General features: G+C 37.2%; 1 protein-coding gene across 4 annotated transcripts in view; it reads right to left on the bottom strand.

Moving 5' to 3' along the window:
• Window positions 1-14,072, bottom strand: part of LOC120506373 (uncharacterized oxidoreductase ZK1290.5-like) — a 45,607-nt gene that overhangs the window by 9,234 nt on the left and 22,301 nt on the right. For all 4 annotated transcript variants that reach the window (XM_039717870.1, XM_039717897.1, XM_039717888.1 and 1 more), the window contains one exon: window positions 4,133-4,224. In XM_039717870.1, the coding sequence (XP_039573804.1) occupies window positions 4,133-4,224 (92 nt within the window). The remainder of the gene's footprint in view (window positions 1-4,132; window positions 4,225-14,072) is intronic.

Raw genomic sequence — 14,072 nt, 5'->3', positions numbered from 1 at the left:
ATCATGTGATGCACTTTTGTGACTGGTCATCAGCATTGTTCCAGGGATTGAACTCTTACGCATTTTGAAGAAAAATACTCTTCTGAGCAATTACCTCAATACGTGGAATCTGGAAAATTTCTTCTGCTACGAAGAGGACAAATGAATATTTCCTGTTTCTCATCCTTAGTACATGTTGTCTTTTCAGACAACAATAGTCAGGAACAATAGGCTGGCAGTCATTCAACATGAGCTAAGAAAAAACCATGCCCCTGGAAGGCTGGGCTGAGTCAGCCTAAAGCTGCTATGATCTAAATTACTAGGTGGACTCGGGAACAAGGTTCAAGCAGCAGACATCCATGTCTTCAACCTTTGATGTTTCTTGACCTTTGAGTACCCTTTGTATTTCATGTTTGTATGTGTAAGAGCAGTCCTTAGGTCACACAGTTATTCACTTGTTTGCACCTGAGCTGGATACGAAATATTCTCATTGTATCTATGTAAAACTACAAGGGGAGATATGAAAGAGCAAGCCAGATGTATTACTGGATTATTAAAAGAGTAATAAGCAATTCTAGTAGATGTTCGTTACAGTAAGTATAGCAAATAATGTAGCTCAGAAAATATGAAATAAAAAATTATGTATTTAGGACCAAATGCTGAAATGTCTGCAGTGCTTCTATGGCATCATGTGACTTATTCAGCATTTATTATTAATTAAACTGCAAGTCGAATTTGCCTGCTGGTCTAGTAAGACTCCAGGCAGCACAGTTTCAGGTTACACCAGAGATGTTTAAATCAAGAGCAGTATGTTGAGATATCACCTGCATGCTTCACAAGCAGAATACATAGCAACAACTACTTCCCACCTGAAAAGATCATATTTTTTGCCTTTCACTGAATCCAGAGACTCCCAAATATTGTGAATTGAATTTTTGCCATTTCAACACATGCAGTTTTGTGTTGGTAGAAGAAAGTATTTTTCTTCTTAAATATCTTATTAAAATAACCAAATGCATTAAATAAAATAAGCACTTTTGAATTTATTTTTTAAATGAAAACATTCTGGAAGGTTCTAGCAGTATCTGCAAGGCACTAGGATCCTGATCCAAGAGGCATGAGGTGAGTGGTCAACACATGCTTCCCCTCACAATAACAATTCTTGCTTCCTGTCTTGCCCCACCCTTGCTATTTTTGTCACCAGACATTTAGCAGGCGAGGCCTGTCTGTCACATGATGGCAGAGGAAGATCTTGATCTTTTCTGGCACCCTACCCTGACTGACTGGCATGTAAAAACTGGCATTTCTTTAATACAACAGTTTGCAGTTCACATCACAGGACTTCACAGCTGCTACATGTCCAGCCACAGGGGACCTCCAACTAAAGCACTGGGTTTTTACAATAGTCAGAGCAAATGGGGAAGAGCTGAGCCTAATAACAACCCTGACACGTGGCCCTAGAAAGTCCTACCTCAGATGATGATGCACAGAGGCCTTACTCTTTCCACCCTGCTGTGGTCCTTTTCACATGATAAAGTTTCTGCACATCTGGAATTCAGTAATTTTCTCAATGGGAATGCTGTCTTATAATTTTTTTCCCTTTATCAAAATGAAATACAAGCCTATGAGTATTTTCTATATAGAAGAACAGTTTAGGTAAGTTTATATAAAAGGGGTTGTTTTCTAATGTCTCATATGCATTTCCACCTTGTAAAAATTTACACAATAGAGCTCAATATTAATGGCAGTATCAATAATGTAACCAAGTCGCTCTGAGGTCATTACATAGTAATTCATACTTCTCCAGGACTGGAGAAATATTGATGAACATTCCTACACGGAATTCATAGAGGAACAGCTTATATTTGGGTTCAGTGCATCACTTTAGTAAATGAAACATATGTATTTATTAAGTACTTAAAAATATATTTTTCCCATAATGAGTGAAAGGGCAATGAACCTTCAGAGAGACTTCAAAGATTTCTTTGAGCACAAATCCAAACTTCCTACTGCCAAGTCATTACAAAACTCTGGCACACAAACCTGGAACTTCTAGGTTGTAAGTTTCACTCTAGATGATGCTGGAATAAAGTACCATCATTTTACAGTGTTTACCAGTACTTTTAATAGCATACTGAAATTTTAAAAAGTGCTTGCTTATTAATAAATAACTTAGCAATACCATATTCTTGAAAAGACCGGCCTCTCCTGCTTCTTTAAAAGACGTGACGATCCTGGATTTTTCCCAGGAACTGACAAGAAAGGCAGTATTTAAAACTTGGTTTGTAAAGCAGAAGTATTGCTTATTTCTTCTGCCTTCCTACTTTCTCCCTTTCACAGAAAAAAACAACTTTCAATTTTAACATAATAAGGGGACTGTTGTAATTGTAAGAACACCCTGAAGTCTAAAAGGGAAGTATTTTCCTCCACTTGTTTCTTCAATACTTAGACTTTGTATCTAATGACTATTTGCAAATGTTTTATATTTAGTAAGTCCATTGAAATAGTACACCATTTTATGCATAAATATAGTGCAAAAAAACCTGTATTATAAATTGTGGACAGTGAAATAAGAACTCAGTACAGCATTCCCATTTTGAATTTAGAAATTATGTATTTGATGGTACTTAAGTAATCTTACCATCAGACTCAGTAACTCTCCAACACGAAGCAAGAAACAGAATATATATTTTTTTGAGAATAAGCTGAAGTATGATTTATAAAATTCCTTTAACTCTAAAAAAATAAATTAATGCTATAACAAAACTGCTTTAGGTGAAGCACTTGGCAATGGCATGGGTAATTCATTGTTGGTTTTTGCTTCCAATTCAGAACTGCTGTATAGCATCTCAAAGAAATTATTAGCAGGGGTCCTCTCCCACCCCTCTGTATCACCACCACCTCAACTTTTTGTCTCCTCTTTTTAGCCTCAGAAAAAGAGTTTTGTCAAATAGCAGCAAGAAACAGCTTGTGTCCATGAACACTACTGAAAATGTCAGATTGGTAACATTTTGACACCATGGGAAAGAAGAAATTTCAAAACAAAATCACTGTTTTTAACTTGCAGTGATTTAGTAGAAAACTGAAAAGCTACTATTATTTAACAGGCAGTAATAATTCCTGCCAAATTCTAGTAAGTCTTTGTAGAAGTGTATTTCTTGAACCTTGGTAAATTCACAAATTATTAAACAGTATCAACCTGTCCACCTTAACATATATTTCAACGGTTTATTTTGAATAACTGGACTTAAATAATTTATATGGGTTTATGTTTATTTAACATTAATTAATTGCCCTTTTGTAACCTTTAGTATAGTGGACAGCCAAAATCAAAGTTGTTTGGTTCTGACGGTCACACTCTGAGCAACACTTTTATGGCTGTTAATGACATTAAACCAGAAATCCTGACCACCTGTACAAAGGGGAAAAACATGTGCCTGCACTCCATCCATTCCAGTTCCCACATCCATGTCAGCACACATACACTATCTGGCAGGAGGTGGAAGGAATGGGAGCATGAACTTCCAGCACAGCTGTAGGCAGAAACCTGCAACAAGGGAACATTTGTCGAGTGTCCTGGCAGCCTGCCGGTACGTAGGTGGCCATCCCAGATCTGCCTAGGGCAGCAAAAAAATTCTGCCAGGGCTGTCACAGCACCTGCCTAAACCAGGAGTTCACTGAATTTATGTGAACTAGGAAATGAGGGGGGAGCAAGGGAAGGGCACCCTTACATGGCTATGTAATTAACTGACTCTTTCAGTGTTGCTTACAGGAAGCACAAAAGTATTCAAACACAGGCTCTCCAAAAACTGCTTCACTCTGAAGATGCTAAATGTTCTGTGATTCTTGAATTTTATTTCTAAACTGTTTGATCACCAAAAACTGTCACAGGGACCATTTGTTCGTGTCTGTGTACCCAGATATAAACAAGTAGCCTGGGAGAAACTGGTTGGGGGAAATATGAGGAAGGACTTCCCTATCCTTCGGGTCATCTTCCTGAATGGTTTTCAACGCGCAAATAGAAGAAAGAAAAAAAAGAAATTTTATGACTGAGGCAATACCCTTCATGGATAGGAGTGGGGAGGAGGTTGCCAACCAAAAAAACCAAAGTAAAAACTCAAACCAGACACTTTAAATACATGTATCCAGTCACCTGATTAACATGTGGAGTAATCACACAGTCCTCCTTTAGTTGCTCAAGATGGCTGATAAGAAAATTGCTTACGCCAATTGATTTACACAAACCTAAAGGAAAGCAGAACAAGAAAAAGTTTTAGGACAATCCTAACTACTTGGATGGATGATTTGAAAAACATCACTTCTAAGAGACAAAATTATTTTTTACATCATTTCTATAGAGCAAAATACCACAAAGGAACACAGAAAAACGGCACTGAAATCTAGTTTGATAGTGTTATCTGAAAACATGGTTCTGTCACAGTCACATTAGGAAATCATTTTATAATCTAAACACACTGGAAACTCCCCGGTGTATAAAAACTCCAGGCTAAATTCTGGGAAAGGCTAATGTAGTATAAGCAAAGAACAATTGCACTCCACCAGAATGAAAAGAAGGAAATGGTGTTCCTAGCAGCTTGCCAAAACTAAAGGAAAGTGGAACATTTGCTGAAGACTAATAAGGTGTGAGCAATACAACCCAAGGACACGCAGCCCAAATGAACCATGTCACACTGCCTATCTTCTATTGGATCATTACAAGAGGTTACGTAAAACTCTGTGTAAAATCTTCAAGTTAATAAGCAGTGCCTAGCAAGAACCATGAAGTTTAAAAATATAGCTAGATTTCTCAGCTCCTGCTGACAAGCAAATGAAGTCAAATGGGACCTAGGTGATATGAAGGCTATTTTTTAAACAAACCTCAAGTGCGCACATGTGTGTGCAAATTAAGAGCTGACAGGCCAGAAATCAGATGTCTTCCTTCAAACCTCAGATATGACAAAAGCCAACTCCCAGTCCTGGCCTGCCACCACCCCTCAGCCCTGACCCATCTGGGATAGTTTGGTCCTTCTGCTTTGCTAAGCACAGCTGGCAAGGAAGGCAGCTGGGGCTAGGCTAGGAGGGGTCTCCTTAGGCTGTGCACTCTGTACGGCTCAGGCTAATTTCTTAATTATTTGAACTTTGTCTGCATTGACTTGAGCTGTATTTCAGTTTGTAATATTACAGATGGAAAGCCTGTCTCTGTGTGTGAACACAGAAGTCTGATCACTGTTGTTAATCCAGTATTTATTTGAGCAGACCAATTGCATAAAATGCATAGACATGCCTGTATCTATATACAAAAACAATGAAATAATATTTTTCTAGTCCTCTGTGAAATTCTGTAAGTGAAATTACAGCTTACTGCTAATTTGTATAAACAGATTGTTAGAGTTCTAAAAAAAATAAAATCAGCTTTCACATATTTTAGCAGCATAAGCTGAAGCATTAGCTGTAGCAAAAAAACCTGCACACATGCGATCACTTCTCAATGTGCTTCTTTCGTGGAATACCAAAAGAAGAAAAAATATATTAACAACTAAAATTCCAGATGCCTTTCCCTTGCAAAAATTACCATTGTTCATGATGTATAACATAATTAGGTTAAAAACCAGCATTATAGTGATTTACATAATTTGTATGTAATCTGCCAGAAGGAGCAAAAGCTGAGCTTTTGACAAACAACCCTAGAGTGTCAACACTAATAAATCATTATGCCACAGCAGTCAGAAAAACACAGTTTTAACACAATGGTGAACCAAAATATTATACACTATTGTTGAAAGCTAAGGAGTTACAAAAACATGCCATTATTGCCCTTGAAGAATAAAGCTTTCATTTCAGGTTGAAATAAAACAAAATTAAGTCGCAGACATGAAATAGTACATTTCCACAAAAAGCTTCCATTTTTTTCCCCTACAGTGTACTTAAAGATGTTTTGCTTCTAGCATATTTCTCACAGGAGACTTTGAAGTCTGTTCCATCACGTTAGATTTCCCATCAAGAAATTTCAGGTCATTCATGTTTTGCATTAGAAGTCATCTGAGTCATTCCTACTCAAATCAGTATTATAGCATTCATGTGTTCAGAGTGATGTCCCACAGAAAGCTTAATTCAAAACTGCCAAGAAAGCAAACATTCTCCCAGAAAACAGAGAAATAATTAGAATTTCAATGCTTTTATAAAACCAGTATTTTCTTAAGGGAAATTTTTCTAAGGGAATACACTTAAAACATTTCACTTTCATTAAATACACACACTTGCTTGGGTGAAGTTAGAACCCTTCATTTCAACTCCATTGCTTTGGTGTTAGTTACAGTTTACTATACAACAGCTAAAGTGCTTTGACTTTTGCATTAAATTACGATATAAAATATGAATAGTAATTAAACAGTTACTCAGTCTAACTGTATTAAAAAATCTTATTTCAATACATGATGGAAACATGAATTCAAAACACTGGAAAATAGAGCTTAAATTTGAACAATCAGTCAATGGATTCTGCTCTAGAGAATTGCTTCCCTTTGCCTGATGGAAGATTAACACAGTTGCTCTGCATTGTCCAGATCTCAGAAAGACTGCCTTTAAGAAGAGGATTATAGAGAATTATTTCCATATTTACATCTTCTGGATTAATTCAGAAGAATGAAGGTTTAACAAAAGACGGATAAGAAACAGAAGGTCTGGTTAGCTCCTGGGCCTTATCTGACAGATTGACACTTGTGACTATGTGACTATGTCTATCAAACAAGATCCATGGAATTATATCAACAGTAGAAATAAAAAAACATGCATATTGAGAAACTTGTGAAAAAATGGTCCTGACTCATTGCTTCGAAACAACCTGGGAGATGCAGGGGACACATTTCCTTATATTTCCTCTCTCACGGGGCACCAACAGAGGTAAGCTCCCCAGAGCTCCTGCCATGGGTCTCAAAAACACCAGAAGGCTCTTGAAAACGGGGGCAGGCTATTTCCACCACAGCCCCCCCCCCCCCCCCCCCCCCCCCACCATTTATTGTCTGTTTAGAATGCTTTAAAAATCTCATTCCAAACAATTCAGGCAAAATACACATTGCTATAGCTGTTGTGATTGCAGGTGGTTTTGAAGTCCATGCTTCTTTTTAACTTAACCATTTTAACTAGTCCTGAAGTTCAGGTTGCCTGAGAAAAAAGTTTGCAATATATTAGCTATAATCCTTCTAGAAAATACTCTTAAAAGATACATTTTTACTGTCTTATTTACAAACTTACAGAGCTTTGACTCAGGGAGAGAAAGGACCCTCCTTATCTGCTTGAGTAAATGATTGGTCTGGCCCTTATGAAGCAGATTTTGAGAAAGTGCCAGGTGCAATAAACAAAGAGTTTGCAATTCCCCATTAGCTCCCAAAGGCTCCTGTTATATCTTTTCTGAGGCTTTGTTCTATTCCTTGCAACTCTGACTTCACAGGCTCAAAGAAAAATGTAGGAACACTGGTTCCTTTATGCATGCTAAAAACTGACTGACCACAATGCTGGAACAGAAAATTTCATCCAGCTTTGAAAGCCTATCATGAAACACTGCAAGACACATCAGAAAACATATGGACAAAATAACAGTTGATTATAATGGGGAAAAAAGTAAGGATCTTTTTATTCTCCACAAAAAAATCTTGGCCCCCACCACATCAGTAATTTCACCACACTCTATTTCTCCCAGCTACTGTGAAGCACTATATTATGTTAATGGACTGGTTTACAATATAGTTGAGTATTAAGCTTAAAGTATTTTGTATTGCAACTTAGAGAACAAGTGGGTATTTTTATCTTTACTCTGCATAATACCAAATTATACAAAGTTTGATGGGCACTGTTAGTCTTGCAACAGAAAAGCATAAATATACTGTCTTGGCACCACAACCCTGTTTTAGTACAATAGTGAGCCTTATCTTTCTCCAGCACTACCACAGACTTTTATCAAACTTCTAAATACCCTCTGGAATATTAGATGTACAAAGCTGAGATCAAAAAGATTTTGTAAATTATAAAACTGGATACCAGGTTTTTGGAGCTCATTTTCCTCCCCCTCCCTACTGCTCTACATGAGTCAGAGCAAGGGAGAATTCCCACGTCAAGTGAACAGTGCCCATTCTGTTATATCTTCTATTCAGGCCACAGAATAAAAACACAAATGGATCTACTTTTCACAAGAGGTCAACTGCAGTCACTGTATCTTTATTAACAAGGTTGCACAGGTTGGAAAGGTCCACATTCTCTCTGATATGCACACTGGGTGTAAATTGCACTACTCATAGAAACCCTACATGATTTTATTTCAGCATAACTTGTTAAATCAAAGCTGTAGGCTTAGTGTGCCCAACATGCAGACTAAAAGCCAAAGCCTTGATAAATAAAGCAGACTACTCTGAGACAGAATCAATGAGGAATTAACTTCTAAATCTGTGAAATAACACGTGTTCCCACAGCACAGGCTAAAGCACACAGACACTAGAAGGCTATGTGCCCCTCTCTGAGACACACAGGAAGACTGTGGCAAAACTGCAAATACAGACATTGTACTTCCTTCTCCAAAGGATTTCTTTTTAGCCTATTCACTGCTACAGTACAGGTGCTTGTCTGCAATTCTGTGACCATCACTCCTGCTACATGGCACCTGTGAACCATGACAAACTGTGAGGACAGCAAGAGAACAGGCATGAGTAGAAGTCCAATTGTTAACTTCCTGACTGAAAACTCATTACAAGCAGTCAGCTTCCACAACTGTTAAATGGCTAACCAAACAGCACAATGCAGCGTAGTACTGGCTTAATGCACACTGCCTCTGACCCTGGCTGCTCATTCTAACTACTTCAATGCAATGTTATTGTAGTTATGTTGACCTATTTTTATCCTTACAGTTGACATTACAAACCAGACCAGATAAAAAAACCCAATCCCCTACATGGGACAAAGTTAACCCCATCATACCATATTCAATAATGCTACCACACACTGTGACTTGAAAATGTGATCAAAATTAACAGCAACTCAGCTATGTAATAGAATAGAATATGTACACCTAAAAGTAGCAATTTGGAGGTGTTACAGACAGCACATAGGTAAGATATATTAGAATATATATACATTCTAAATAGTTTGTTCCCCCTATAAATATGATGGCATGGTTTCCTGAACTGGAATACTTTTTGGACTTCTGTATCAGAGAGGATAATGATTCCCAAGTGGTATGAATAACGGCAACCTAAGTGATGTTAATAAATCAATACTGATTTAAAATAGTTAAAAAACTAAGGCTTTGCTTCAACATATGCAAAGTAGATAAATTATGCCTTTTCCACAATCATGTACATTATTTATTGAGAAAAAAAGTTATTTTGCTCAAGGACTTTCCTTTGAAAGATATTTCAACATTGCCTTCTTTACAAGAATTCTTGTACTCACACTGGGACGTCTTGGCACATCTGTATGGGAACACAACTCTGAATATTTGCTTTAAATCTTTTTGCTTAGCTTGCTTATTTACAGTTGTGACAAAAAAAGATTCACTTGCTAGCAGAAAAGGCATAAACCATACACTACAATAAGTCAAGAAACAAAGTCATCTGAAGGTTTATTTTTACTCTTAGTATTACCCATTAAGTCCTTGACATTAAGAAAGAAAAATGAGCCAAACATGAGCACAGATATTAATGCAAGTTTAGATTAATTCTCACTTTTCCATCTGCACCAAATAAACTTTTTCTATGCTAATTTCTTATTTTTAAATAAGATACTAAAATTATGAAGGTTTCTTTATGATCTTTAACATAAATATGTATAATATTTTTTTCCCGTGTCTTTATTGCCGTCTTATCTGATGAGAAGGGTGTGGTGCAAAACCAAAATCTCACCCCTCTGCAACCACCTCCCCATGAAAACACATTTTTGAACTGTGCTTCTCACAATAACAGCCCACAAGACATCCTCATGTAGCATACAGAATATCAACGTGAAAAAGAACAGTTTCTAGGCAAGTAAGTTGCTTTTGCTTATTAAAACATCAGTGCAACTTCTGAACACACATTCACATATAAATTCTACCACCATAAACACACTTGAAGCAAACATTTTGTGGAGCTGTAACACAACAGTTTGAATTTTCAGGTGTTCATCACACAGACTTAAATCAGAATAAGTCACCTAGCAAAGGATGTGCTAGAAATTTGTGCCGTCTGCATAAAAGCTGTATTTGGTTCACTGAACCTTTTTCTCTCCTACTTTTAAGAACAGATAGAAAATGGAGGAAGAAAATATGATGACTGAACTGGTCTTCACCCAGCAAAGAAGATGGTAAGAATACTAAGGTTGACTAGATATCTTCTCTCACTTAGAATTCAAAAAACCCAACTTTTTTCCAAGAACAAAGCTACACAGCTAAACTGGGCTAAACAACAGTTACATGGCTATTACTGGGCTAAACAATTTCTGTTACTTTACGAGACTCTCTTCAAATCATACACATAATCATAACAAAAACATGTCAAGACACATGAAGGAATTTCTGATGCAAGTAAGAATATTTCATGATAGCAGAAGCTGCACTGCTAAACATTAAAAAGATAAGCAAACCATTTTAGTAAAACAGCAGTGAGTTCCAGTGGGATCTGAACCCACAACAACCACCACAGTACTACTGCTGCCAACTTCAGGCAAAAGCCCTGGCTGGAAGCCCTCGTTCTTCCCAGCAGTTTTAGACAGAGACGAGTAATGATGCGCGTGTGTGCATGAAAAGCTTGTGAGATGATGGGCTAGCCACAATGCCAAAATCAAGGTCATCAGAGACACTGCTTATGGAAAGGGTCACTTTGCTAGGAACAGCCCAATTACGAGGGAGCACATGCAGTGGCTACTCCCCATGTCAGAGCAGTTTGCCATCCTGCTTTCATCTGCCAGCCGACAAATGCCTACACAGGAATGTTGCAGCTGTCAAGGGAATATATGACTCAATGTATGTATCTTGGAATGAATTCTGTAGGCAGCCTGGCTTCTGTTCTGAGGTACTGGAGAAGATAATTCCACAAAAGGACAATTTTGAGACCACAAAAATTTAAACCATAGCCTTGATATTACAAGCACTCTAGTTGATTTCAGCTGTTACAACAGAAATAACCAGTTATTATGCGCAAATGTCTCACTGACCAAGTTTTAGAATTTTTTTCCTCTCTTTTCCCTCAGCCGTGTTTATCCCATAACTATTTAAAGGGAAACACAAATGCAGGCTATTGAACAAAGGTCTAGAATTCTCTACCTCTCAGCATTGCAGCACAGATAGAGTCTTCTCCACTCTGTGACCTGAGTCATCTGGCTCCTGTGAAACAGCTCCAATCAAACTGCAGCAGATTAACAAGTCAGAGAAGATAACAATAATAATAAAAAAGAATTTAACAGCATTTAAATAAACTAATTATTAAAACTATGTTTTCCTGAGTGAGTAGAAGACAGTTTAGCAACATGATCTTTTCTGCTACAGATAGAGAGCTATCAGTTTGGTCTATCAGAAGTCACACGTGATTTTTAATGGCAGTTTTTAGTGTAGGTAAACACTATTCAAAATTCCATTCCAAATTCTTTATTTTATACTTTCAGGTACCTACAAAAATTCTAAAACCAGTAAAGAAAATAATTCTCCTTTGCCATTCATTTGTTCTTAACTCTCAACATTAAGAAGTTGCAATGGCTTATCAGCAGAAGCTCCTCCGGAGGTTGTTCATTAAAAGAATTTTCTGATTATTGGGACTGAATACCCAGACCAGGTGCAGAATTCTGATCCTCAAGCTACAGAGCTACTGTAAGAGTTGGCACAACTCCCTCTGGAAGCAAGGTCAAGCCTAAGTGCATGCAAATCCCAGGTCTGAAGACATGGAAGACACAGACTGCAAGACAAAACAGAAATCTCTGAACTGAATTATTTCTTCATCAGCACATGAAGGTCTCATGAATAAAGCAGTGTTGTAATTCATCACTATGAGAAGGAAGCATTCTAACACTTTCTGTATGATTTGGGGAAATATAGATAAAATCTGTCTGATTCATGGTATGGAATGATACAACTGCCATGATACCACAATAAATATCTACCTACCTATGCTGACCAGAACTCTATCACATTTTTCCCTGGAAAGATATTAATGAAAACCAGCAACTTTAATGACTTGGCTCTGTCTGTACAATAGGAATACTACAAAAACAAAGTAAAAGTATAATCTTGCCTTTGTAGCAAGAGAAGAAAGAGGGTGTGAATATACAAATTTCAGGTTAAAGAGGGAAAGATGCTAGTAGAACATTCAAGGGACTCTAAAAAACTAGTGAAGGGTTTAGCCAGGAGAAAAAGATGAGCATATTTAGCCAAAGACTCTCTAGCTCAAGGGCAAACAAGAAATACACAGGACCATGTTCCTGATGCAATTCAGAGGGATTAAAACACCTGAAGAAGGTATAACTTCCAGGGTGTGTTATTTTAACACAGGTAATTAATGTAGTATGTCATACTGTTACAGTAAAAGACAACAATGGCGTTAGAATCCCTAGGAGTATTTTTGGGCATGCTCTCATATCTCCCATGGTACCCCTCAGGATTCTGGGAAATTGTTTTTAACCTGAAGTGTGATCTTGAGATAGCTGCTCAGTCGCCTGAGGCAGCTGAACAGTGGATCCAAGCACAGGGAAGAGTGCTAAAACATGAAACCTTCTTTCAAGTGTTCCTGAGTCTCCAGCCTTGGAGCACTAACCACATTCCCTTCAGCTTCCAAAGCACGCTGGATCCAGCAGTGCAGCCCAAAACTTCAGTATGGTGAACAATCAGCTGGAGAGGGTAACCAGATCCCAAACAAACACTACTCAGATTCTCATTTTAAACCGTTCATAATTCCAGTTCACATCATATCAGGACAAAAGAGTCTTTCACAAAATGCTAACCTCAAATTCCCTTTGATGAAATACAAAAACAGTGGTAAACCAGAGAGGGGATTTTACAGTGATAGCAAAGGATCTCTCTCATCACTTGAAAGTACTACTTTCTATTCATGATAATATTCTGATGTTACAGCTCAACTCCAAACCTGCATTAGCAGTTCATATAAGAAGCATTACTAACCAGCTACAGATTAAGAAACAGTAAACAAGGATGCCCACACATCTCATTGAAAGCACATCTACCAATTCCACACCAAGTTCATTGGCACCTGCAGCAAACCTGCAACAATAAATCCTCTACAGCCAGAGGTACTTGGGAATTTATGAAAATCAGACTCAGTATAGTGTGAGTTTTGTTTTTCCTGATTCCTAAAATATTTATTTTAATATTTTAGGAATTTTAATATATTAAAATAAATATAATTATTTAATATAAATAATTTATAATATTTCTAATAAATATTACATTTTTAAATATAAAAATAATTCTGACAAATATTCAGATTTTTTGAAATTTGTTGCACAAAGTTTATATTATTTGGGGACATGGTCTTTTAAATTAGTGCACACTGACCTAGACTGGGCACAGACCCAGAAGCTCTGTCTCTCCTCAGGTAGCTGGGTGGGAAGACACTTGAGAGTCTTGCAAGTCATGTTACAGCAGGCCTGTGTCCCAGCAGCTCTGTGTGGGCTCTCAGATGAACCTGAATGAATCTTTGTAGACATAACTTTAAAAAAATCTCTCAGAGCTATGAATATAGGTAGAGTTGGTATTTTGCTTGTGTCAACTTTTGACCAATGTGACCTATCTAAAAGTTAATATAATATTAAAAAAAAAATCTCCATTACAGACTTTTTCAGTCTGGAGTACTAATAGTTTATTTACCCTTCTTCTAGTGTAATTGATAATAATAATAGATAACTAATAATTTACATTACTTTAAAATACTGTTTCCTGTCCCAGGTAGGTGGAATTTTGCAGAATAAATACTAACCCGAATTTAAATTGAAGAATGAGATTTACAAATACCTGCATTCAAACTATCTGTGAATACAGAGAAATGATTAAAGAAATTCTTGGTAACTTCTGCCAGATCAAAGACTTAGGTCAATACTGACAACTTTTAACCATCTTGCACGACTCT

This window comes from Passer montanus, unplaced genomic scaffold, assembly GCF_014805655.1.
Source record: "Passer montanus isolate IOZ18808 unplaced genomic scaffold, ASM1480565v1 scaffold103, whole genome shotgun sequence".
Classification (NCBI taxonomy): Eukaryota; Metazoa; Chordata; class Aves; order Passeriformes; family Passeridae; genus Passer; species Passer montanus.
This window is presented reverse-complemented; position numbering and strand designations above follow the sequence as displayed.